The 26,183-nt window shown below is 41.1% G+C and overlaps 1 protein-coding gene across 1 annotated transcript in view; it reads right to left on the reverse strand.

Annotated features, from left to right (window-relative positions):
- Nucleotides 1-1,491: 1,491 nt before the first annotated feature.
- Nucleotides 1,492-26,183, reverse strand: part of PDS5A (PDS5 cohesin associated factor A) — a 28,312-nt gene continuing 3,620 nt past the window's right edge. The window contains exons 3-34 of the mRNA XM_053458381.1: nt 23,678-23,881; nt 23,429-23,515; nt 23,079-23,176; nt 22,031-22,157; nt 21,218-21,298; nt 20,537-20,677; nt 20,171-20,286; nt 19,326-19,420; nt 18,395-18,540; nt 17,839-17,990; nt 17,541-17,654; nt 17,144-17,225; nt 16,697-16,745; nt 16,096-16,235; nt 14,978-15,093; nt 14,491-14,596; nt 13,191-13,351; nt 12,261-12,384; nt 11,762-11,920; nt 11,607-11,675; nt 11,256-11,392; nt 10,988-11,111; nt 10,387-10,591; nt 9,750-9,864; nt 8,994-9,126; nt 8,672-8,791; nt 8,222-8,284; nt 7,848-7,993; nt 5,216-5,309; nt 4,325-4,659; nt 3,727-3,871; nt 1,492-2,717 (exon numbers count right to left, since the gene is read on the reverse strand). Of these exons, the coding sequence (XP_053314356.1) occupies nt 2,682-2,717; nt 3,727-3,871; nt 4,325-4,659; nt 5,216-5,309; nt 7,848-7,993; nt 8,222-8,284; nt 8,672-8,791; nt 8,994-9,126; nt 9,750-9,864; nt 10,387-10,591; nt 10,988-11,111; nt 11,256-11,392; nt 11,607-11,675; nt 11,762-11,920; nt 12,261-12,384; nt 13,191-13,351; nt 14,491-14,596; nt 14,978-15,093; nt 16,096-16,235; nt 16,697-16,745; nt 17,144-17,225; nt 17,541-17,654; nt 17,839-17,990; nt 18,395-18,540; nt 19,326-19,420; nt 20,171-20,286; nt 20,537-20,677; nt 21,218-21,298; nt 22,031-22,157; nt 23,079-23,176; nt 23,429-23,515; nt 23,678-23,881 (4,020 nt within the window). The 3' untranslated portion in view covers nt 1,492-2,681. The remainder of the gene's footprint in view (nt 2,718-3,726; nt 3,872-4,324; nt 4,660-5,215; nt 5,310-7,847; nt 7,994-8,221; nt 8,285-8,671; nt 8,792-8,993; nt 9,127-9,749; nt 9,865-10,386; nt 10,592-10,987; nt 11,112-11,255; nt 11,393-11,606; nt 11,676-11,761; nt 11,921-12,260; nt 12,385-13,190; nt 13,352-14,490; nt 14,597-14,977; nt 15,094-16,095; nt 16,236-16,696; nt 16,746-17,143; nt 17,226-17,540; nt 17,655-17,838; nt 17,991-18,394; nt 18,541-19,325; nt 19,421-20,170; nt 20,287-20,536; nt 20,678-21,217; nt 21,299-22,030; nt 22,158-23,078; nt 23,177-23,428; nt 23,516-23,677; nt 23,882-26,183) is intronic.

A 26,183-nucleotide genomic window follows, 5' to 3' on the forward strand; every position in this document is an offset into this window, starting at 1 on the left:
GACTGGGTGCAGGGCAGAGTGGGGGTGGGGATGCAGGGTGTGAGTGTGGGTGCAGGGCAGAGTGGGAGACTGGGTGCAGGGCAGAGTGGGGGTGGGGATGCAGGGCAGGGTGTGAGTGTGGGTGCAGGGCAGAGTGGGAGACTGGGTGCAGGGCAGAGTGGGGGTGGGGATGCAGGGCAGAGTGGGGGTGGGGATGCAGGGCAGAGTGGGGGTGGGGATGCAGGGCAGGGTGGGTGCAGGGCAGAGTGTGGGGGCAGGGCAGAATGTGGGGGCAGGGCTGGAGACTGGGTGCAGGGGCACAGTGCAAAGTGCCAGGGCTGGCTGCAAAGTGCCAGGGCTGGGTGCAAAGTGCCAGGGCTGGGTGCAAAGTGCCAGGGCTGGGTGCAAAGTGCTGGGTGCAAAGTGCCAGGGCTGGGGCAAAGTGCTGGGTGCAAAGTGCTGAGTACAAAGTGCTGGGTGCAAAGTGCCAGGGCTGGGTGCAAAGTGCAAAGTGCTGGTGCAAAGTGCAAAGTGCTGGATGCAAAGTGCCAGGGCTGGGGCAAAGTGCTGGGTGCAAAGTGCTGGGTGCAAAGTGCCAGGGCTGGGTGCAAAGTGCTGGGGGCAAAGTGCTGGGTGGAAAGTGCAAAGTGCTGGGTGCAAAGTGCCAGGGCTGGGGCAAAGTTTCTTGAACAGTAATAGTCCACCTCTTTTCAGAATGTTTGGGGTTATTTTGTTTCATAAATATTGTGTTTGGGTTCTTGTACTTTGAAAATATTGTTTTTTATTACATCATAACAAAATAAGAATGTTAATGTAAATTTTAAGTTGTTTTTTAACATCCAGTTCATTAAATTATTTTAAATAAACGAAAAATTTGCATATTGTTTTTTTTTAATCCGATTAATCGATTAATCGAAAAAATAATCGACCAACTAATCGATTATTAAAATAATCGTTAGTTGCAGCCCTAGTATAAATGTATCAAGACCCCCAAGCTGGTACGGCTGGGATGTTGCTGACCAGGATACATTATATAGAAAGGGCAGAGATGGCAGAAACGGAAGGGGGTATCTGCTACATGACAGCAATGAGAGGTGAAGTTATCATTACCAGAGACTTTAAACCCCCTCCCCTTTTTGGGGGGCTAATGTATTCAGGTGAAGATTTTGAGACTATAAAAGGGTGCTTTTGGAAGAAGAAAAAACATTAAACCTCTTCAAAGCATGCTTTCTAGAAAATGTGATTCATTTATTTGGATTCACTGTAAGGATGGCTGATTTGGCCCTGCATAATGCATAGATCAATCAGTAGGGTGACTTTCAAGCAAACTCGCCATTAATGAACGCTCCATCCATCGGGCGCACTTCTATGCGTATGACAGCATACTTCTGCAGCATCCAAACGCATTAACCATTCCACAGGAACAATCATCGCTGGCTGGGAAAAGTCACAGAACCAGGGAAGCGGCTAAAGGTCGAGGAGGATAAAAAGAAAACTAAACTGGACACAATATGACACCTAGAAGCCTTTATTGTATGCAACAAAACTTAAATATGATCAGGTGTACATACAAGGTGAACATACAGCGTCGGTTGCACACGGTTAAGTGTCCGCTATTTTCTATGACAAAATGCCGGGTGCAAACCTAGTTTCCTAGAATAAAAACGTTTTAAAATTATTATGAAGAGAAGCCTGATGTGAACCTTGGTCTTTAGAACAGATAGAAACATCTAAAAGCCAGCATTTTGAAATTCCTTATAAAGCTGCCTAATTTAAACTATTTTTCTTAAAAAAGTTTTTTTTTTTTTTTTTTTACATTGTTAATAAAAATCTGGCGGCCAACATTACAAAATCAAATGCCGGACTGTGCGTCCAATACAGTATCCCAACATAAGCTCTTCGGTAAGAGGGCATTTAAAAGGTGATATATTGTTTTATAAAACAAACATCAATATGTACATTTCAAATTATATTAACCCAAAACACGAGAAGGTCGCATCCTGAAATATCCACAAATCCGCCAAAACGATTTTACTCCCACTTTGAGCAGGGGAAAAAAAAACAAAGAAAAAATTAAAGGGTGGGTGGGATCAAAAAGTATTGAAAAATAAAATAATCTGCCACCAACTATCTTTTCATACGAAAAGGATATTAAAAATAAAATAAAAACACAAAACTGTACATCTTATTCTATATGAAAAGCACAGTGGCAGCAAATTTTGTACATAAGACAAAGAGGAGCGGACATTTCTTCAATGCCCCATCCGGTAGCCGGGTATTCCAGGAGAGCCCTTCCTAAAATCTACTTTCCCCAACTATCATAAACGCTTTAGAATTTAAGCTGGCGGGAAATCCACAACAATTTAATGGAAGAGCGCAGAACGAAGCTCAGTCTGTGGTGCTGCCGCAGGACACATAAGCGGTGGTCCGTAAAGCATTGCAGGTGGACAGCTTCTCCGTATGACCAGAATTTAATATCACGGAGCCGCGCGGCACATTTCATAGAAAAAAATATATTGTCTCCGTCTGAGAAGATTTCTGAGAAGCGGCTCCCAGATCGTTGGATTAAGTTTCTTTCGAGGAAAGCAGTTTTTCAGTCTATATAAGTAAAGGTACAAAGCAGAATCAGGGCAAATTTAGCTTCTGAACGGAAAACATAGGAATTGTATTCTTCAGCGTGGAACATGCCTAGTTTTGGACAATCATTTCCTTCTCCTGCAAAGGAGAATTCTTTTTACCTACAAACAAAAATAAACAGAATAAGACTATTTGAAAACAAGAGGTTGTTTGGTGTATATATATATATATATATATATATATATATATATTTTATATTATATACACACACACACACACCATATTTGTGCGGCCTATATTCGGAGTTTAGCACAGGGATGCACAGTTAGTGTCGCCCGACGCCTGGGACATACAGTTACGGGTGCCAGGGGGTGTTTTTTTCCCTTTTTCATTTATCCTTGCTGCGGGTATGCAGCAGGGTTAGAATCCAGATCCCCCGCAGCACTGGACATCTGCGCGATGCCCGTAGACAACCTTCGTTGCCAGCACTTGCGCCAGGGGCTTCTATAGTGGAGGACCAGTGTGACAACCTTCCAGTGCTTCACCATAGAAGTCCCAGCAGCGGAGGTTGTCTGTACGCATCGCGCAGACATCGACCGGCTGGCCCCACTAGACACCAGGAGTCTGGGGGTGCATTGGTATGTGGGGGGGTGGCAGGTGGGCATAAAGGGGGTCAGAGTGGCCCATCTAGGGGGCATAAAGCATATCAGGGGTTATAAAGCATATCAGGGGGCAGAGGGGCAAATCTATAAGTAAGGTGCATTATGAATTTTTTTTAAAATAGCACCAAACTTTAAGGGTGCGGCCTATACATACATACATACATACCACCATATATTGAATACTGAATCAACCCCCCCAAAAGAATTATGAAACACCTTTTGTGATCTCATCCAAGCAGCCTGCAATACACTAAAAATTAGCACTTTTGGGTGGGTAACTTAATGAAAAAGGCCATTGTGCTGGAGTTACACAGGACAAAATATACATTATAGTCAGCCTGCGGTATACATGCAACTTGATCCAAGACATCTGGTATAGACCTCCACTTGTTGCGGGCAACAACTTTGTTCAGGTGTATTCCATTAGCCACTAAACTGGTGATAAACCGTTACAACACCTTCGTGTCACCAGCATAAAGAGTAAAAATCGCTACACAAATTGTTGCACCTTCAATTGTCCTCTCTCTTCTACTGCTTTCTCCTCTGTATCCTGGCTGCTCTCACATGTACTAAACAGGTCTGCATCATTAGAAGAGTATCCTGGACTCGAGTCTATCTCCCACAACGAGTCTCCTTCACTGCCCAGAAACTGGCTGCAGGACAGAATGTTAATACTGAACATGGAACTGCACGGAAGGCGTCCGCGAGAACATTTCACACGAGTCTTCATTCATTCTGGAGACCGCAGGCAAGTTTAACATTAAAGTAACGCAGGCGCTTGCCCAACATATACCCCTATTTCATGGTCTCCTAGGTTATATTAACCCCTTAATGACAAAATGCATTGTTTTCGATGGGTTTAGGGACCGCCCATTGTCCTTAAGGGGTTAAATCAGATATATTAGCCCCCCCCCCAAAAGTTCTAACCAGCTGCCGAGTAAAAGTAAAGCATTCATCGCAGGTGCCTCCTTTGAATGAAACATTATTAAAAAGTTACATATATTTCAGAAGAAAACGTATAAATGCGAAGTATTTTTTTTTTTATTTAAAAGAAGCAATGTAGCCAACTAGCCCAAAAAGGGAATTACTACCCACCCTGGGCTTACCTTTGCAAGTCCATTTGCCTCTGTGCTGTTTTTTTGTCTTGTTTTGGTACTTTAGCGTTTCCCACCTCGTGCCCCGCAGGGCTTTCTTGATTTGCCGCGGCTCTCTTGCGACCTCTTCCGGCTGGCTTACTTGAGTCGTCGTTTTTCGCTGCGCTGCCCTGAGATTCGGATTTTGGTGGCCGTCCTCTTCTGGGTTTAGGTGGGGCAGTAGGACCATCTTCAGCCTTCTTCTCCTCCGTCTCCTTGCGGATATTCTCGGCACCAGCTGATGCCGCGGACCTTTTCTTACCCCGTTCGGTAACGTTAGGTGTTGCTGTCTGATCTGAATTCACTTCCTATAACAGACAGAAACACATTTAAACTGAACTGTATTTTACGTGATTAATCACCGCACAAATAATCTTCCAAAAACGCAGGGCGACGTACCATTGTATTTTATAACCACGCTTATAATCATTTCTACTTTAACTGATATCTGACAATTTTGCAGAAGCTACAATCTGTTACCCAACATGTGCACATGCAAATCTTCGCTTTGTAAAAGGTGACCTTTAAGGGATTAAAAGGGCAAATCAATTACATCTTTGGGGTTTTAACCCCTTAATGAGAAAGCCTGTACATGTACGGACTCAAAATGCATTGTTTTCAATGGGTTTAGGGATCGTCCATTGTCCTCAAGGGGTTAAAGAATGATGTTCTTGCACCACGGAAATAAAGTGCCACAAAATGCCGTAACTTAAGGAACGACGACGTAAAGTTTTTAGAGCCCCTGGGAAGGGTGGCGGATTTAGAGAAGTCCACATGGACTTCCTTCATAATCCTACGGTGCTTTCGTTCTTTATGGCGAAGCCAAAACGTACAATGAAACAAGAGCCTTAGACGATACGGTACCTTATTCTTCACAGACTCCGACTTGGCAGGAGTAACAGAGATTCTCACCGGATGCTCGTCATTCTCACTAACTCCAGTTTCAGACGCATCAGAACTGGAAAAGCACAAACAGTTTTACTCGACACGGATACAAACATTCACACTTTCATCAGTTATCTTGTTAAATAAAACTGCGGTAATTTAGGTGCAGGGACATTGAAAGAATGTGATGAGAGACCAGCAATGAACAATAATTGACAGCCCACTGTGGAGGTGGTCACAATGATTTTCTTATTCAGAAAAGTGTTGCAGCACACACCTCCTCCACTCCGTGGGGCATCAACCATTCTAGGGCTGCAACAACTAATCGATAAAATCGATAATAATCGATAATGAAATTCGTTGGCAACGAATTTCATTATCGATTAGTTGAATCGATTATTATCGATTATAAAATGAGGGTTTTTTCAGAGCAAACGCTCTGAAAAATCCCCCTCATTATATAATCCGTTTAGTCTGACTCACCGTCTCACAGCAGCAGCTCCTACTTACTCCCCCTCCCTGTAATCACTGTGACAACTGGCCCCGCCCCTTCCTTCTCCAGGCCAGAACCACATGGCTGTGACACTCATCTAACTGTAAGTATATGTACATATATATATATATATATATAATGTGTATGTGTGTATATATATATATATATATATAATGTGTATGTGTGTATATATATATGTATATATAATGTGTATGTGTGTGTATAAATGTGTATATATGTATGTAATATATATATATATGTGGGCTACTGAAAGTTAGGGGAGGTGGGGGTTAATTTAGGGGCAGTTATGGTTAGTGGGGTGTTTAGGGTTAATTTAGGGGCAGTTATGGTTAATTGGGTGTTTAGGGTTAATTTAGGGGCAGTTATGTTAATAGGGTGTTTAGGGTTAATTTAGGAGCAGCTGTGGTTAATGGGGTGTTTGGGGTTAATTTGAGGCAGTTGTGGTTAATGGTGTGTTTAGGGTTACTTTAGGGGATGCTGTGGTTGATGGGGTCTTTAGGGTTAATTTAGGGGATGTTGTGGTTAAGGGGGTGTTAAGGGTTAATTTAGGGGCAGTTATGGTTAATGGGGAGTTTAGGGTTAATTTAGGGGAATCTAAATCCTGGGGGCAGTGAAGTGACATATCTGGGGGTATAAGGCATATGTGGGAGGCATTGTGGAGTGGCAGATGTGGGAGGCAGCATGGCATGTCTGGGGAGGACGGAGTGGTGTATCAGGGTGTATAAGGCATATCTGGGGGTAGAGAAGTGGCATGTCTGGGAGGCAGGGTGGCATGTCTGGGGAGGATGGAGTGGGGTATCAGGGGATATAAGGCGTATCAGGCACAGTGGCAGATGTGGGAGGCAGCGTGGAGTGGCAGATGTGGGAGGCAACGTGGAGTGGCAGATGTGGGAGGCAGCGTGGCATATGTGGGAGGCATTGTGGAGTGGCAGATGTGGGAGGCATTGTGGAGTGGCAGATGTGGGAGGCAGCATGGCGTGGCATATGTGGGGAGGGCAGGGTGGCATGTCTGGGAAGGATGGAGTGGTGTTTCAGGGGGTATAAGGCGTATCAGGCACAGTGGCATGTGGGGGGTAGAGTGGAGTGGCAGATGTGGGAGGCAGCGTGGCGTGGCAGATGTGGGAGGCAGCGTGGAGTGGCATACGTGGGAGGCAGTGTGGAGTGGCAGATGTGGGAGGCAGTGTGGAGTGGCAGATGTGGGAGGCAGCGTGGAGTGGCAGATGTGGGAGGCAGCGTGGTATATGTGGGAGGCAGCGTGGTGTGGTATATGTGGGAGGCAGCGTGGTGTGGTATATGTGGGAGGCAGCGTGGTGTGGTATATGTGGGAGGCAGCGTGGTGTGGTATATGTGGGAGGCAGCGTGGTGTGGTATATGTGGGAGGCAGCGTGGTGTGGTATATGTGGGAGGCAGCGTGGAGTGCTGTGGTAGGCAGCGTGGCATATGTGGGGGGGCAGCATGGCAAGCCTGGGCTCAAATGTGCATATATTGGGGGGCTGGTTGGGAAATAAAGACAAGAAATTTATTATCAAAGTTTTTTTATTCTGCTGTTTGTATTTAACATCATTTGTTTAGTAAATTTTAAATAAATGAAAAATTTACATTCATTTTTTTTATCCGATTAATCGAAAAAATAATCGGCCAACTAATCGATTATTAAAATAATCGTTAGTTGCAGCCCTAAACCATTCGGAAACCTACATATCTCCTCCAAAATGTACAAAAACAGAACAGGAGCTTTCTTCAGAGTAAGCTTTATTTTTCTTCAGGCCTTAAATAGTAAAGAGTAATACTCACAAGCACACGAGTTATGGCGGCTCAGATCTGCCAACTACATCACGCGTTTTGCACCGATGTTGCCTATGATTCCGCAGCACTCGGCTTAAAACGCGTGAGGCATCATTTACTTCCCACAGAGAGAGAATGCTTACGGTATTATCTGAACATATGACACATTTGAATGAGAAGCAGCGGCATTTTAAAAGGGAGCATTATGGAAATGGCGAAATCTAGTGGTATTTATAGGAATAGAATTGCAATTATAAGACTTTTGTAAATGTAGCACTACAGGAGGAGCGACGCTCCAGTAACACAGCTCACCTCTGTCTGATGCCGACGGGAGAGTCGGATTCGCTGTTGACGCTCACATTGGTTAGGGTCTCGTTACCAGCGCTCCTATGGTAAGGCCGCCGTCCCGTGGCAGACAAGGGCTTGTTCACTGCACCCAACACGCTGGTTGGTTTGGGCTATTAAAAAAATTGCACAGGAAAAAGAAAATGACACTAATTGGCATGGATTTCACATTTGATTATCACACTCACATTTATCAACTTACTCTACACCAATTGCACATGGCAACCATCAGAAGCAGGAACGTGCTACATATTGTTACGTAAACCATTTGAAATAAGGCAGCGTTTGAGTCAGCAGCTAGAAATAACTAGTAAACACGTGATTGCAATTGCAGAATTTACCTTTCCAGTCAGGAGAAGAACCCTCGCCTCATCCGATATGTAGCTCTTATCATTGCAGAACTCCTGAAATATAAAGGATGGATTTTACTTCTCACTTAGAGCACGGGCGCAGGATACGCATTAACACCACGAAGTACACCGTCGGCGCTCGATGTACATCAACTGAAAAGGAAAAGCGGATCCACAAAGCCCAAAGCTTTGCATTTTTTTATTTTTACAAATAATCCACAGAAGCAGCCAGATTTTTGCTACCAGAACAAAAATGTAGAGAAGGGGGAGGCAGCCCCAAAATGTATAAAGATAATGAGGAATATTGCACACAGCGACACACAGAAATCAAAGCTTCCCACCGCGTTACTGAAAACACATCAGATACGTAAAGATACAGAAGACGTTTTGCACATTTACCATGTTTTCCTTAAATAAAACAAGAGCTTAACAAATTATCACCTTATCCGGCTGCGTGAAAAATCTGGAAGGCAACAGAGGATCCTTCGGTACTTCAGCGTGCGCAACCGTAATCTTGCTGTTCATTACGCAAAGTGCCACATCGCAAACCGTGTATAATTTCTACCGGAAGGAAATTGGTAACAATTGTTGAAACGTTATTAAGAATATAACAAGTGTAGGATAATAGTAAAGCAGAATACATTATGCATCACATGACAGACTGCATGAAGTTTTTTTTTTTTTTTTTTTTTAAACTAACCATCTGTCACAAAATTAAATGAGAAAAACGATGCCATGATCCAATAAAACAAGAGAAACTCACTTCGTTCGCTTTGGGATCATCTGGCGCCTGGGCATCCCGAGTCTGTTTAATGTTCTCACACATTTTCTTCATGAAAATATGACTGTTGTTCTCATTCTTAGCCATTAGCACTTCCAGCATAAACCAAAGGCACCTGACATAAAACACGCTTGTTACAAGAAAATACCTTTACAGGGTCCAATGCTGGCAAAAGCGGCTGGCAACTATATAACGGGGGCCACGTGTAAAAGGTTGGAGGAGAGGTCACCGTATAGCAATCACTGGAATTATCCTGCTGACTGGACCATTTCATTGACTGCTATAGCAAGGAGAACCCAATAAGCTAAAATGAAAACAATGCAAATGTACTTAGAATTTTGTCAAATTCAAACAATTTGGGATTTACATAAATTCATAATCTGAGGGTTCATAAATCCTTGAGAGGCATGTAGTATATTTTAGGGCAGACACGTGCAGAACGGTTCTCTTCGGTGAACCCCAGAACCCATGTTATGTCAGACAAGCCTATGTCGGTAAAGCAAATAGGATTTTTCTTTTAACATGGTAAATAGTGGAATGACATCCACTGATAATTTTGTTCATACATACACACACACACACAAGTAGACCCTATTTACTAAAGAGAGTCAGCAGGAGTCACTTCTTGACTTGACTATACATTATGAAGGTCCTACTGGTTTGTCCTTCACAATGAATAATGGATTGAGGGAGACACCACAAATCTCCAGACAACCTCACAACAAACGCAGCACTTACTCTTTGATATCGCGTAACTGATCATCGTCCTGAGGCTTTGTGAAATCTGTATCGTGAGCTAGGAGATGAATCATGTACGGAACGACATACTCCGGCAGCAAGGACAGCAGCTTCTCTATAAACAAAAAGAAAACCCCACATGGTTTACAGGAGCGCTGCGGCGTAGCTTTCGACAACTATTAGAAACGTCAGATCATTAGTGGGTATAACAGGATATTATTGTTTGAAGGGATTCTTCACATCTGGTTGTATTAACTCACAAATGTGACAGATTATAGAAGGTGTTTTCCGTTCACTGAATCTGCTCTCAGCCAATATCCCCTTGTGTTGTTTCACTATATATTGCTTTCCAGGAGCAAACAGAAGCGTCTTTGTACACAGGCATTGGGGGTGCGCGGTCTGTACACTTCATATAAGGGCTCCAGATACTACCCTGTAGTCACATCATCCTCACAAACAGACCCATTAACATACCAAAACTAGAGAGGCAAAGACACGCGGGTCTGGAGAATGCTTCACACTAACTGAACGATGAAATATTCAGCAGGGTTACGGCAATTACTACAGCCCTGACTGAATGTATAACGGAATAAAATCCAGACAATAGTATAACGTAGATATGTTTATACAGCCTTACCATTTGCCGTAGGGTTTTGTTTAATGTACTCTCTCCGTATGCTGATATTTTTAAGCAAGCACTGCCTGGCGTGCGCTCTCCTCTCCTTCACTGGATCCTTGGCACACAGAGCGAATATAGCCATGTATTCCAACGGAAGCTGCAGCTTCACCAGCGCCTTATGGAGCTTCTGTGCAAAGACCTGACGCACCTGGTAACACTCATCCTACACATCACAAAAGAAATTCAAGAAATGTAACACACTCGACAGCTTCTAGCCAGTCCCCACTCTAACTAGAGAACTTTCCAGTTGCCTGCAGGGCATTATATGTAGATAATTACTGCTGCAAAACACAGACAAGGTATTAAGTTACTTAAAACTCTGTTCCTATTCATCATGTATATAAACAGACCGAGGCACTGGCATAACCAAAATGCTGGACCTCCTCTCCCCACGTATTTACTCCTACAATGTGTTGCCTCTCTTTCAAAACCACACAGATATTTTCTACAATGTGCCAACTACCTAGATTAAACGGAATCGGTTAACATTAAGGTACAGGCAATGTAGAAAAAGAACACAAACATGTTTTTAATGCTAAAATTTGAATTCTGAGCTTACGTTGATAACCAAAGCACAGAGCTGGAATTGCTCCGGAGTAATTATTTCATGGTAACAAGGTTCCTGCGCTAGTTTCATAATAGCGCCTCCAGCTGCCAACCTCAGACGAGACATGTCAGATTTACTGAAAAAGAAAATACAAATAAAAATGTACCCTGCCGGGTGTAATTTGACAACTGTGAACGTGCTAGAAACAGAAGACGTGGTAAATGGATTGCAGAAAGTTACATACGGCTGGGTACACCAGAGGCCTTCAGGGAAAACTCACCTAATTTTCTTATGCTCCGTTAGGTCCCCCTCACTGACAAGCATTGCAGATAACAAACGCAGCGTGGAATTCGCAGACTTGGACTGATTGTTTTTCATACCCAGTAGCCAGCGTACCAAAAGTTTTATGGCCTGCACCTTGTAGACGTGAACAGAAGCATTTTACTGTTTGAACTTACACCGATCCTAACTATACAGTTATTATGAACTTATTATACTCACAAATTATTATTCCCTTTCAATGGAGAGAAATTAAGCGCTACATCACTACATACACATTATGTGGAAAATACAATACAAAACAGCTGTCTACAAGCATTATCAGCAGGGTAACATTACACACGGCACTCACTTTAGCAAGAACCTCCGGCGAAACATCTTCATCTGCAGACCACAGTTTGCCATTCTTATCACCAATGGACTACAAAAGGAAAAAAAAAAGTATTTGTATTTACCTTTAAGAAAGGGGGGGGGACAAAACAAAAAAAACAGAGACAAAATATGTACCCGATCATTCATAAGTAGATCCTTCACTATGAAATTTGCCACTACCGATTTCATTGGAGAAGCAAACTGATCTGGTGCCAGCATGGAAATGTGACCCAGTGAAACCAAAGGGGTTACTAACTGTTCCGGGACATCTGCATTGAGACTTCTGCTGAGGGGCTGCAAAAAACAAAACGAGAACAAAAAGTAGGAATGGATTGTCACATAAAACATCTGTTTCACCGTAATCTAGACGGGGATGTAAAAACACAAATTACAAAAGATGTGGCAAGAGCTGCATGGTGAAATGGTAAACTCCCCAACGTGTTAGGAATAACAAGACTGCAAATAACTTTTAGTGCAAACAGATTACATGTATAGCTCTATAGAAGCACACAGAGACCCATGCTGTAAGCCTGCTGGATGATAGGGAACACGATGGGTGTTTAAATATACTCCAGTCCCCTGGCATCCCTGCCTCGGTCATCACTGTAACTTTTCATCTAATTGCAAGGTTTACCTCAAAGATCTGTGCCAGCTGCACTTCTTTATTGGAGAAGATGGCATGGATGCAGTGCACTGCTTGTTTAGCCTGATGCGGCGTCCCTCTTTTGGCTTTCTGGTGCAGAATTGGAATAAGCGCCCTATAATATCAGAATATGACAACTGTGAAAACTGACATGGCCGTCATTCTCATTCCATAAATCATTACAGAGAAAGATATTTTAAAAACCCTTTAATCTAAGTCTTTTGCTTCAAAAGAACGTAACATTCCTTTTTTCACACTATGGCGTCCAAGCTGAATTTACTGTTCAACTATCAAGACATATACACAAAGATATACTTTACAACAAATGTACACACAAGCCCTTAAAACTAGAGCAGTCTTCTTCCGCACTTCCAGTAGAAACGTGCTCTACGGAAAGGTTCGTTCCCGTTACACAGACTTCTGTATCGGCGCGACTGCTACGTTATACACAGATTGCGCAAACCAGATAATGTGAACGTGCTCCTCCGGGGAAGAGGTCACCGCAGCACCAGGGACACACCAGCCGGATGCGAGAGAACAGGTTTGGTTGCTGTAGCCTAGAGTTTTCTCTTTTGTTGATTTTAAGCTGATTCTAAGCAAACTATAGAAGAATGCTCAGAGTTTGTCCAAGAACATCAAAAACTTTACTTGAGAATCTACAATTACTAGTATTTTTCTCCTTGACTATACAATACAGTAATGAGGGTCATTTTCTCTCATTCTGTTCCAATAAACCTGGTTAATCTGCAGATACAGAGGGTGCCATCGCGATCACTTGTGATATTTTCAGTGACTTCCCGGCCCAAACACCTCATTGAACAGATTCTTGAAGGTAACGCTAATGAAGTCCTGCTAGTACAACGAAATCCTTTCCTCCAGATTGTCATTACCAATACATAATGCAATATAATGCAAACTTACGATCTGATCTGCGGCAAATCGGTTTCTATTTTGTGCCCTGTGTTGCGGAATATCTGGATAGACGCTTCAGCCACTTTGTCATCTTCCATGCGGAGGCACTGAAGTAAAGACTCGTACGTCTCCGCTGAGTGGAATGAGGTAGGGTGGGTAAAAGACAGCACCTGCAGATGGGGGGGGGCACAAATACAAATTACATTTAAAAAAAAAAACACTTTGCAGAAACATTTTAAAATGCCATACATAGATTTTCTTAATTATGTTCTTGTGACAAAGAATGCAATTGTTTTTGTTAATACATGTTCACTTCCCTTTCGGAGAACATCCTAGTACTCCAATCCCTATAAAATAATGTCAATTTGCAAGGTTTGCCACTACATGGCTAGGGAGAGGCTAAAAACTGGATGTATTATATTACCAGCTTTTTTTATATAGCCCCAACAATCTATGCAGCATTCTTACAATACTTATATTTAAAGTGTGTGAAAAATTTAGAACCGACAGCCTGATATATCAGGTAAAAGTGGTCCTGCTCACAAACTTACATTATTCTTCTCAGGTTTGGATTCTGAAAACCTACAGCTAAAGCTGACTATTTATGGATTTGCAGAACGCTTATACATTAGGACACCTAGCACCGGAAATTGTCTTATTTGAGTGAAACGCGGCTGTCACTTGTAGATCAAGGCCAGGCCGGCCATTACCGACAGCCACAAGCTATAAACGTAGGTGGCAGCTTCGATGTGAACTCTGGAACAGATCATTGATCTTGAGGTCTGTTAAAGGTTTACATGGGTGGATTTAATACTTTCAACATCCAACGCAGCAATAAGGTCACCATAACTAGAGCCGTTTGATTCTTTAAACACGCAATATTTTGACTTCATATTTTTAGGGAATGCTAGTCATATGACAACAAGGCAGGTACTGATACGCTGTTTAGAATACAAAGGAGAATTAGCAGTGCTCAAAACAAGTCTACAAACCCATAAACACAAGGATTTATTGTACTCTGGCCAAAGCTCACCTACCACGTACTAATACTATGAAGCTTTTCACTACATTCGAGCCGATAACTTTTTGATCTTAGCTTCTAAATTTGGCAGATTTCTCAATAATGCCGGTAAATGGGAAACGAGTGTTACCATATCGCATCCCTGTTTTAAACAAAAAGGCTGTTTGCTATAGAAATTTGTTTGTGGTTTTTGAGCTTTGCTTAAAACGAGGCACCTTTTTTGATTCATGGCTCTGTACAGAATATAACTGCTGCAGTACAGGGACAGATAGTCATGCTATAACATACCTTAAGCAGCTCCAGCCCTGCCCTTATAGCGGAGTCAGGACTGACGCCTTCCTCTTCATCATCAACCGTGCCCTCAATAGACTTATTCATCAGCTTCACCAAAGCACTGAAACAAACACACGGGTGACAATAAATCACACAAGAAATACAGTTTTGAGAAAACACACACACACACACACACACACACATATATATACATACACACACACACATACACAGCTAGGTGACATTAGTAAATACATGGACTCAGACTATAAATATAATTACATAGATATGTACACATTCTTAAAATGTTGATCTCTAAGTATTTTAATGTACCAGTATAGTTTTATAGAAACAGTTCAATTTGAAAATCATAACTTAATTGGTATTTTTCACATTATGCCCTAACAGATGATTTCAGAAAATGCCAAAGTTTAAAGCTAAAGGACGATCGCATGTAAAGTTAAGTGCTTATTACGCTGACTATAGCTTTTAATGTACGTACCTGATTGCTTCTGAATCTATATGCACTGGGGCAATCCTTTCCAGTAAGAATTTTACCATTTCTAGGAACGGGTTTGTAGGTTGCTTGGGATTTGCGAGTTTACGTGCTATCTCCCTCTGAAATATAAACAAAAAACATTTTTAAATAACTTTTTGTACTATTTCTGGTGTTTACAGATCTGGGATGCAAAATAGATAGCAAGTTGCTTTTGTGGACCATCATTTACCACATGTTATAGTAATCTAACACCAAATCAGGTGACAAAGTATATATCCACTAAACATGACTACATAATTAGCACACGTGTTTAAATTTGTTTCATGACACGCACTGCCCGATGGACATGCAAGAATCCAGACGAGAGAATGATTTAGACCGCATTGACTACGGGCTGAAAGAGGGAGTCCCACGATGGAGGATTCATAAAGCTGCGCGGCGTGCCAATGACTGCCAAGCACTGAGCTCTATACAGAGTATTAAAGTACAGTATGACCCATAACAACCAAAAAGGATTTGGAGAAATGATAATCCGACATGCATCTTTATTCCGCCATTCTCTGCGAACGGGTGGCATGCATTCACTTCTACTAACAGGGGAAAACAGATACCAGCTAATGGCATATATTGGGCCATAAGCTACAAGAGGAACGCATCTAGTCAAATGGCAGAGGATGCCTAGGAGCTTCACTGGCACAGAATAAATCGGCACTCACAGCTAGAACGAGGGCTAGGTGAGATTATAGCATGTGCACACAATTATTTTTTCATACATTCAAATTTGATAAAGCAGACAACCAAAGTGTTTAGCGCAAAGACCAGCTCTGTACTGAATGTAAATTAAGAAATGATTTGGACTAAGAACTCACCTCCTATGGTGGCTTAATGCTCTACTATGAGGTTTGCATGATAGACTGTAAAATATATAACTTGCCCAGTTCATTATTATATGAATGTCTGCATATTCATAATACACATAATGCAGACAATGGCAAAATATTGCTAGGAAAAAGCTTGAGATTAGAGCGGTTAGTCTTTGTTAACTTTATGTATCTATATAATGTGCAGGCTTTGAGAGATCTGTAAACGCTGTGAAATAAAATACACGTCGCAGCCCTTACCACACACACATCTGCTTGTCTACATGAACACGTTGGGCTGATTAACATTTCCAGCTGAGATCTCAGTTTCTCATCATCGCCCAAAACCTGGTTGAACTTCTTGACAAAATCTTGTGCTTTTCCAGGATCCGGCAAGTTTTCTGCAAAGACAACAGCTTAGAAAATGAATTATTTAAAGGTTATTAAACCATAGCTGTGTTGCAATAAATACAGCAGTCACAAGCAGCAGCGGATTGATGCCACATTGGTCCTATATACGATTCTGTAGGAGGTCACACAATGCCTGCTTTATGTACTATGAAAGCTGTTTTTTGTAAAAAAAAAAAAAAAAAAAAAAAAAAAAAGAAAGCTGAAGAGGGCAGAATGTATTCACTCGATGATGGGTCATAATAGTGACAGATATAGTGAGCAGGAAGCAACATGCTCACCATTTAAACTCTAGGTTATTGTGAACTGCACCAATGTTAACATTAATTGGATTAATTTAAAGCTTTCTAGGCACTGTGTGAGGACACATTGCTATTAAGTGAAAAAGTACAAATACTTTGTATCAGAGACAACAGATAAGTTAAATACTCCAGCTACTTTACAGAACACTCACTTGCAATAGTCATCAGTTTCCCAAACATGGCCGCACTGTTTGCTTCTGACTTTGGGAGGGAGAAAAAGAAAAAAAAAATCAGTAACAATGCAATCAAGACGGTCCCCAGATCACCCTTGTGTAATCCTGTGTAGCGCATGACATTATTTACATTACATTTAAAATAAAGCGCTTAACCCCAACAGTTAAATAACAAGCAGAACAGTGAAGATGCTAAAGGGACACTCCAGCCATCATGTGCACTTTAACGTATACAATAGCCAAGTGGACCCTTACATTTGTATGGGGTCCCTCTCTGCAGAATCCCCCCTATATGCATTTGCCCCCTGCTATTTCTGACTAAACATAACACGCGCATGACAGTCAGCTGCGGTGCTGGAGGCGCTTTCCTGCTGCAAAAAAACAACAAATACAAAGCAAACAAACTGGGAAAGTGTCCCTACTCACAGCAGGCTGCTTGTGTAAATCCAGCAATTCCCGTACATGGCTTCTCAACATATTCTGACACTTCCACATTTCATTCAATGCCCTGAATAACAAGAATTACATTTGGCAAAAACCATTGAAGAAAGCACAAAATAACAAAGCCTGTATTTATGGAAGCAGTGTGCAAACGTAACCTAGGACAGAATACTCCAAAACGTACTAAAAACGTACACAAGGAAACAGACTCCACTGTCTCGACAACACGCTTACAAAATCTCAATCTCTCTGGGTATGTGAATGATATGCTTTTTGGCATAGGACAGACTCACACACTTGGATAATTCACAAACGTGTGTGTGTGTGTGTGTGTGTGTGTGTGTGTGTGTGTGTGTGTGTGTAATATACAAAGTCTACTTACTTCACAGCATTAGGGTCCAAGCTAGCATATAAATAGTACAGACATTTCATTCTCTCTTCTGTTTCTAGATTGTGAGGAACAAGATACTGGGCAAAGATTTTCTCAACAAGCAACCTACAAAAATAAGGAGAAACAAATAATATTACACCAAGTATTTATCCGAGTAGCCCTCAGAGTGTCTTAAGAATGGAAATCGGAAACAAAACACTCTCTAAAGGGAATTGAATCCCCCCCAGCTGCAGTGCTCCTGCAACATGATACATATACGCGATAATCAATGAATCCTCAATGTACGCACTTGTCATCAATGCTGTTTTGATAGTATATATGTAGAAGTTTGTCCTTAATCCAGCTCACTTTCTCAGCCGCCTCCTTTCCAGCCTCAGCATGCAAGCAATATTTCTTATAGAGCTGAGCGAGGCCCATCATGGCTTCCTTCCGCACTCTCCACTGCAGAGAAGGACATATACAGCACTTAATCACATGGCCCTATAAAATGACTGGAATATTAAAGCATTATCGCATTGTAGAGTGAACAGACATGGGCAGAAATGACCTTCGGCCAATATGAGCTGAGTCAGAATTACATTTGGTTATGTACATGATGTAAACCTATACAATGATGTTTACAGATTAATAATTGTTCCCAATGTATTTTTTCATTGCTGATTATCTAATGGTGATCTGCTAGTTCTGCCAGCCTGTCACACATTTCCACTTTGATGCGGTAACATTGCAAACGTTAGCTCACCCCTGCCCAAAATTCGTGTATTTTCAGAATGGCAACGACGGCCTTGTTTCATCAGCATAAAGTATCGAATACTTAAGTACAGTTCCACACCACAAAATCTTACCCTCTTGTCTAGAGTTCTTTCCCTTACAAATCCGAGTAACTGATCATTCACCAGAGAGAGATCTTTCCTACCCGCAGTGATTATTGTAACAATTACATCGTGACGAATTGCCTCCTCGGGGTCGTGGGATCGCACCTTTAAGAACTCTGGAAATATTGGTAAAACTAGTTAGTATCGGACACTTATTGGCAAATACATCAAAATCAAAGCTGCAATCTGTTCATAGGGAATCCACTCAACCCATGGGCTGTCACCATTAAATCTCGGAATAAACTTTATTTACCATGCGATGCATAGAAGGCCAGAGTACTGGTTTTACATATTGATCCCAATACAAACTTGAGTTATGCTCTAATTTAAGGGAAATAACCATGAATTACATGTGTTTAAGAAAATAAAGGTTGTAGCATTTATTTACCAAACTATGTAATATTTCATTGTTTTCATGATAGATTCCCTTATTTAATTCTTGTTATTGTGCTTATGTACATGTTTTATGGCTCTAAACACCAGACAAACCCACGTAACGGTTTACAGATTAAAATAGGCATGTAATAAAAAACGCTCCCATTCATCCGGGCTGAAAGCAACAGCAGAATCACATGAAGACTGTCCTTACGAGCCGGGCTTTAACACAGGTGAGTAAGCAAGACATGGGGGGCTCTCATTGTATTAACAATGCTCCCAGTTAATGCAAACGTGTCTATTGTTTGCAGAGATGGAGACTTGAACAACTTTTCCTTGAAAGTGACCTAAACACAAGCAGTTTGTTAAGGACCCGTTCACTAAGCTTCCATGTTATAAGACCTTCTGTTCGCGCATGGACGTGACGCTAGTTAATGGAGACGTTTCACAGAAGTGTTTCTTTAGACAAGGTAAATAAAATAAGCTACCCTAGAAAGAAAAAACAATGTGATGCCATACAACATACCGGTGAGATCTTTAGCTAGATCCGGATGGTTCATTAAACAGTGGCTAGCAAATTTAACACTTTCCAACCTCACAGGGACATGGATGTCATTAAACCTAAAACAAGAGCAGAAAAACCAAGCATGCGCATGTTAAATTTATGTAATATATATATATATATATATATATATATATATATAATTAGTAACCTTTTCAGCATTCATATCGGACTGCAATTTATATCTCAATCTGGAAACCGCAAAAGGGAACCGATGGGGAGACTCTGCAAACACGGCTGTTTGCCAAAGACAGTTTTCCTAAACTAGAGACCTTGCTGGTATTTTTAATATGCAGATGCTATTTATCCCAAGTATTTATTATTCCGATAGCTACAGTCTTTTCAGAACGGCAAGGAAGAGTATTTTAATGGCTAAACATTTTAATGAAATAGTTTATCCAGGGATTAATCTGACTGCTATCAGATTGCCCTTCCAAGGATAGCGAAGGAATCGTAAAAAGATGGGTTTATGCGTTATTTTGCTAAATCTTCAAGCTGCGTGTGGTTACTGATTAAGGATAACCGATTTCCTTCATACAATCACTAATGAAAGTTGTGTTTAAAACGAGTTAGCGGCGCCCATAGCATCCAATAGGAAAACAATTAGCTGTTATGGTTATGAGACCAATTTTACAACTCGGTAGCAGAATCACCCGGTGACGATGTTTACACTGTTACATAAAACAAGCAGTTTATTTTAGAAGAACTTTCCCCACACACAATGTATTATGGTTTTATGATGTATCACAAACATTAAACGCGCTGAAGCAAACGGCTTCCCCAAAATATACATTTCCTTCTTTACTCGCCTTCCAAGGAAACACTGCCATAGTGGACGGTTCTGTGTGGCCAGATCAGAATCCTTTGAACCAAATAACTTTGCAAGGAGACGCACAACAGCGAGACGTTCTTCTCCATCGTTGCTCTGGTGGGGTGGAGAAGTTAAGTTACAAATTAAAGAACCAACTTTTTAATATGAGGAAACATGAGCAGACTATTACATACATGCAATGTACTGTGCTGCACATCCTTCCTCCAAATAAAATAAATAAAAAATACATTCCAATGCGTCCGATGCACTGGAGTGGACAAAAAAACCCCAGAAGGGACAGCGATGGACATTTGAGCCGCATTAAATCTGCCAGGTCACTGACATAACCCTACGACATCCTTACCTTCAGTTTGAACTCCAGTTGTGGCATAACCGACAGCAACAAATGCGGATCAATCGCAAACAGTTCTTGTATTAAATCAAAGATGTGTTCAGACAAGTCACTCACTGATGATTTCCCCAGAACTAAAACCTGGTTAAAAAACTGTTCAGGGGGAAGAAAAGAAAGAAAAATTATATGAATGACAATGAATATATTGCTTTTCTGATATTGATATAGTTGCATAAAACAACAAAGCTTATTTACTGTCCGTTTAACATTAATATGATGAGGCACAAGAATGCTGCTTTGGGAAATCTAGAAAAGCAAGATGTCTGGCACCTAAAAGTATATCCATAAAGGTTTAAAAGTAATACTCCCAAAACATTGCAGGGGTCACATATGGCAGCCAAAGTAGTTGTAAGTTGGTTGATTGCATGTGTCCACAAATGGCTTTAAAGGGAAAAAAGTGGATTTAGGTGCATGCAGGTATGGGGTTAATTGGCATCTTATTACTCTAATAATAAATATGCACCAAATTTACACAAGTGCCGTAAGTCACCAATTATGGACTCCACAGAACACAGAAACAAAGCAAGGGAAGCCCTTAAAATACTGTCATACGGTTTAATTATTACCTTCGTTCTTTAACCTAAGCTGAATTGCTGTCATGATTCAACTCATCCTTCAAAAACAATTACTTACATTTGCAATGCACGGTTCAATCGTTTGTGCGGTCCTCTTCAAAAGAACTTTAGCCAAGTCAAACGCCTGTTTGTTTAGGTTCTAGAATGATATGAGAATCATTAGATTTAGGCAAAATGGTAAATATCATACGCATATTCATTTAGGATTCACTATAAATGATGTTTATAGATTTTTTTACGTGATAGACGCTTCTCACTCTCCGCAGGCAGAGCGACCACTAGCGGCATCCGGCTGCCATACCGCAGACCGCCTGTTATTTACCCCGACTATCACACAACATACCTTTTCACCACTTAAGTTACTTTAAAACAAACAAAAAATCACGTGAAAGACATTTGGCCTCTATGCGGTTTTCTGTGTAACTGCATAGATTGCACAGAGCAGGCAAATAATTTTGAGGGTTGTAGTGACATAGTGGTCTGAGAATACGTTTGTTTCGATAAGTAATCGAACTTGTAAACTTCAGATCTGAGTTGCTCCCCCCAACTAGTAAACTCAACCCAATGAAAGGAATCATTAGGGCTCTATTTTTTTAAAAAAATATTTAAAACATGGTTTATCTATGTATCCCTCTACAAAAGTTGTGGTTAAACTAAGCATTAGCTAGAAAACATTCTAAAAACCCTTTAGCCGAACTGTAACATTGGTAGTCATTGGTCATTAAGGGTTGACAAACATACATATCACATACATGATGCTTCCTCACTCAGGTTCCCTTCTATCTCATCTAATAACCTTCAGCACCAAACATGCAACAAACAAATCCGTTCCTACAGCTCTAACCGCACATCCATGCTACGGTTTACATACCTTATGTGCAGGGATGAGATTAATGAGGATCGTATCCAAGAGCTCTTGTGTTACCCCATCCCCCTCCATAGTGATGGAGCTCATTAAATCCAGCATGTGCATCTGAACCTTCTGGTTGTGGCTGTTGCTATAGGGATACAAAATGAAAAAATAAATTTTTTATATATATATATATATATATATATATATATATATATATATATATATATATATATATATATATATATATATATTTCTTACATGGCAAGAAATGGCACAGAAAAAGCACTGAACTTGGTACGCGTAGCCCAGTTACTTTATCTGCTAAAGCATCCACCTGCCATATTTAGGCAGATAGCACCAATACTTCACACCCATGACCAACACGAAATTGGAGGGGGGGGATAAAATTGTAGTTAATGAGGTCCACCAAATAAAATGCATCATCCCAATGCGAGAAGCGCACTATACCCCTGCACAAACGCCACAATTACTTATTTATAACAAAGTTGTACTTGCTCTGAACACACATACTAATGGCTGACTGTAAATGAGTCTTCAGACAAAGCAAGGTTTATACTGCTGTTATTTTGTCTGAAACGTTTCACTGGACAGTAAAACGTAGGATTTCAGAAGCACGATTCTCAACTTTCTATGAAAACATTACCCTGCAGCAGGTGGCAGCGAGAACCACAAGACCAGCTGAGAAGGTGAACACTTTGGGACACCGGAGATCTCGTTCAAGATGAACTAATATTATATATATATATTTTTTTTTTTACAAGGGAACTGATGTTTAAAACAACTAACCCTCTAGTTCAGTCATCTCATATAAAGTTCCTTTAAGAGTATTTAGAGTCTTACCTACTGTCAGATTACTAAAGTAGAAATGATACTGTATCTTTTGTATGGCGTCACATTTTAGCGCACACTTTTGCCTCTAAGTGCTAATACAGAACACGTTTAGAACAAAACAAAGTTTAGAAGAAGAATTGCAGACATGCTTTGCGTATTGTCAATCGCATATAATACAGAGACTGGAAAGCAATGTTAATTTGATCCAACTTACTTGATAACAGAGAAGAGGGTCTTAAAAAGTTGCATAAATATTTCGTTGCAGTCTTCCAATTCAAAGCAGATATTGTACGATTTCACCCAGGCCAAGTTCTGAATGTAGAACACAAACATTAGGACTTTAACACAAAGCATTTAAAACATGATCGGTTTTGTGTCACGAGCAGTGTAAAGTACAGATACACAAACACTACAAACAGTAACACCTCACAAGCTTCTGTTACATTTTCTCTATATCACGGCAGAAACGCTGAGCATTTTAGTGTCGCTTCTGTTCTCGATAAATAACTTATTTTACCTCTGAACAGAAATGAATGACATGTAAGCCATCAGAAATGTAAATACCTCTAATAGATAAAAATATCTGTTAAACTGCGGGCTCTTTGTGTCTTCCAGACCCTTCAGCTGTCTTGTTATGAACAAAAAAATGTCCTGTGTGAGAAATCAGAAAAAGAGCAATCGTAAAGACATGTTCCGAAAGCAGCCTTTAACTGTAGTCAATGTAAATGGTTCCAAAATCTAACAAGTTGCAGCTAATAAAACCCCCAGAACAGCGCAACTGCAATCCTTTCCCCGGCAGAAGGGTTTTAGTACCTTCAACTTATCGTGAGACGTGTAGGGTGCTTCGGGCGCGTATATTCTGAAGATGTCCGCTAAGCAACAAGCCACAAGTAAACGGACATCTTTGTTGGGGTTCCTGAGGAAGAATTCAGACGCCAGGTGCAGGGCGAGAGGAAGATATTGCTGCTTTTCATCTTCAGAATCCTGGTCCATGTCCATGAATGTTTTCACAACCATCTAAAAAATAATTTTTTTTTTTTCACAAGAATACTTATCGCTGTGTTGGTTTTTTTTTTTTTAATACATAAAAAGGACGAGAGGAAAGAAAAAAAGGGATGGGAAAAGGGGCAATAGGGAGCGAACGAGGGAGTGCAGGAATAAATAGGCAGCGAGAGAGAGAGAGAGAGAGAGGTAAGAAGAGAGGATGAGGGGAGAAGACTAGAAATGCACATTGTTACGACATATACGCACAAACACAATAAAACTTTGGCCAAGTCTGATGAACCTGGCGAAGTGCTGATGACCCCAATCAATATCAAACAGATAAGCACCAACGCAACCCAGATATAAACATGGATTGTAACGTGCTGAGTTAGGGTCGCCTTGTTATTTTATTTTTAACCAACTATGAATTATGGACCCCCTGAACCATTAATTAGAGGAAATCGCATTAGGGATGAGCCTTCATAAAGCGTTTGTCCGAGACTTCTCTCCTTCTGGCAGACGTATATTAATATACAAGACAGGTGTGAAAAGGATCAGGCTAGATGGATTTATTTATTATTAATGTGAAAGCTTTAACCAAGATCCCTTGGCCAGCATGAATCGGTTTGATTTAGAGACCCACGGTGCCCTTGGATGTTGTCTGTTATCAGGGGATTCGGCGTCTGTCTTGTACAACAAGTTGGGGTGTCTTGGATTTTTACTGTTACTAAGTGATCTTCTAAGACTTATTTTCTGACATTATTTACGTGGTCAGGATGCAGACTCCGTGTACACCTGCACACGTCTATCAGATATGTATACACGCTGGACACTTTCACAAACACTTGGACAGGGCACCTGGGTTGGGATTTTATAAGACATGCATGAAGATGGATTTCTAAAACATTCACTTTTTAAAAAAAAAAAAATCTTTAATTTCTTCTAATGCCTGAATGCAGGTTCTCCTTAATGCAAATGATAACATTCATTCACCCGTTACAATCTCAGGTAAAAGCGCCTCTAGTCACAAAGCTAAGTGGAAAACAACTGGAAATAAAGTCACAGAGCTGCTGTGGCGCCCCAAAACACTATTAACTCTTCCAGGTCCTATGGACATACTGTTAAAGCCACAAAAAGCACCAAGATGACCCAGCCTTATGTACGGCTTTCAATTACTCTTCCCCAATTTGCAAAACACAAAATCACCCAATACCCTCAGACTTATTAGTAACAGATTTTGGGTGCATACCCACCCCTCAAAAAAAGCTATAACGTCCTTACGCGATAAACTGACCGTGAACTTTATCCTAAATCATTAAACGGTAATGTATAGTTTTAAACCAGTTCATAGATTAAGTGTTATTAAAACTCATGCATTTTTCATTAACATAGTATGGAATGATACGGGTAATAATACAGAACAATCCGGTGAGGAAATACCGTTTATTCGCTGTATTTTCATCCTGAAACACGGTTTGGGGATTATTGCCCCCAGTTTTATGATGTTCTCGAGATGTCAGGAGTCAGCCTGATCTAATCAACAGGGCTAAACAGAATAAAGGATCCCAAAAGAGATCTTAATACAGCACAGACCGGCCGCACCAGCAGTAAAAACGTAGGAGCCATGACTACAAAGCCCCCAGGACCTGCCCAAATCCACCGGAGAGTCTCCATTCTGCATCCCCAGAGAGAGAACACGCGAGTTACAAGACCTGATTACTTTATTCTCAACCTCGTCTAAAAACAACTCAACAACATAAGCAGAACTCTCATGTATAACGAAGACAGTAAGATGGTGAGCACAAGTTCGCCCGGTGGTCCCGGTTTCTCAGGTGAAGACCCTCCGCTGAAACCAATACACTTTCTGTGCATGGGGCTCGTCCCCCCACCACCACCACAAAACCCTCGCCAAACCAGCGCTGGAGCCCACGACGACGAGAGAATCCTGAGAAGGGGGGGATGTGATCGATACAAGTCTGTTAATGCTTGATCACTCCATAACGGCGTTAACCCCTTCAAACCTGCGACCAGACCATAACATTAAAAAAACAAACAAATTATGACTTGTCACCGAGCAACGTCTGCAGCCTAAACCTTTTACTTACACGCGAGCTGATAGCAGTTACATTTATTTTACAATTTAAACCTTTAACTACTTTTGCTAGAGAATTTAGTGTAAAGTTATACCCGCGCATCATACTGGAGATTTTGCGGTATAACGTGGGGAAGCAGGAGGTATGTTCAGGTAGCTTTGGGGGTTTTGGGAAAGATACAAATACATAAGGGGGATTCGGTATAATCCCTTCATGCATTTGCAACACAGACCCCACATGCT

Source organism: Spea bombifrons, chromosome 1 (assembly GCF_027358695.1).
Source record: "Spea bombifrons isolate aSpeBom1 chromosome 1, aSpeBom1.2.pri, whole genome shotgun sequence".
Taxonomy (NCBI): domain Eukaryota; kingdom Metazoa; phylum Chordata; class Amphibia; order Anura; family Pelobatidae; genus Spea; species Spea bombifrons.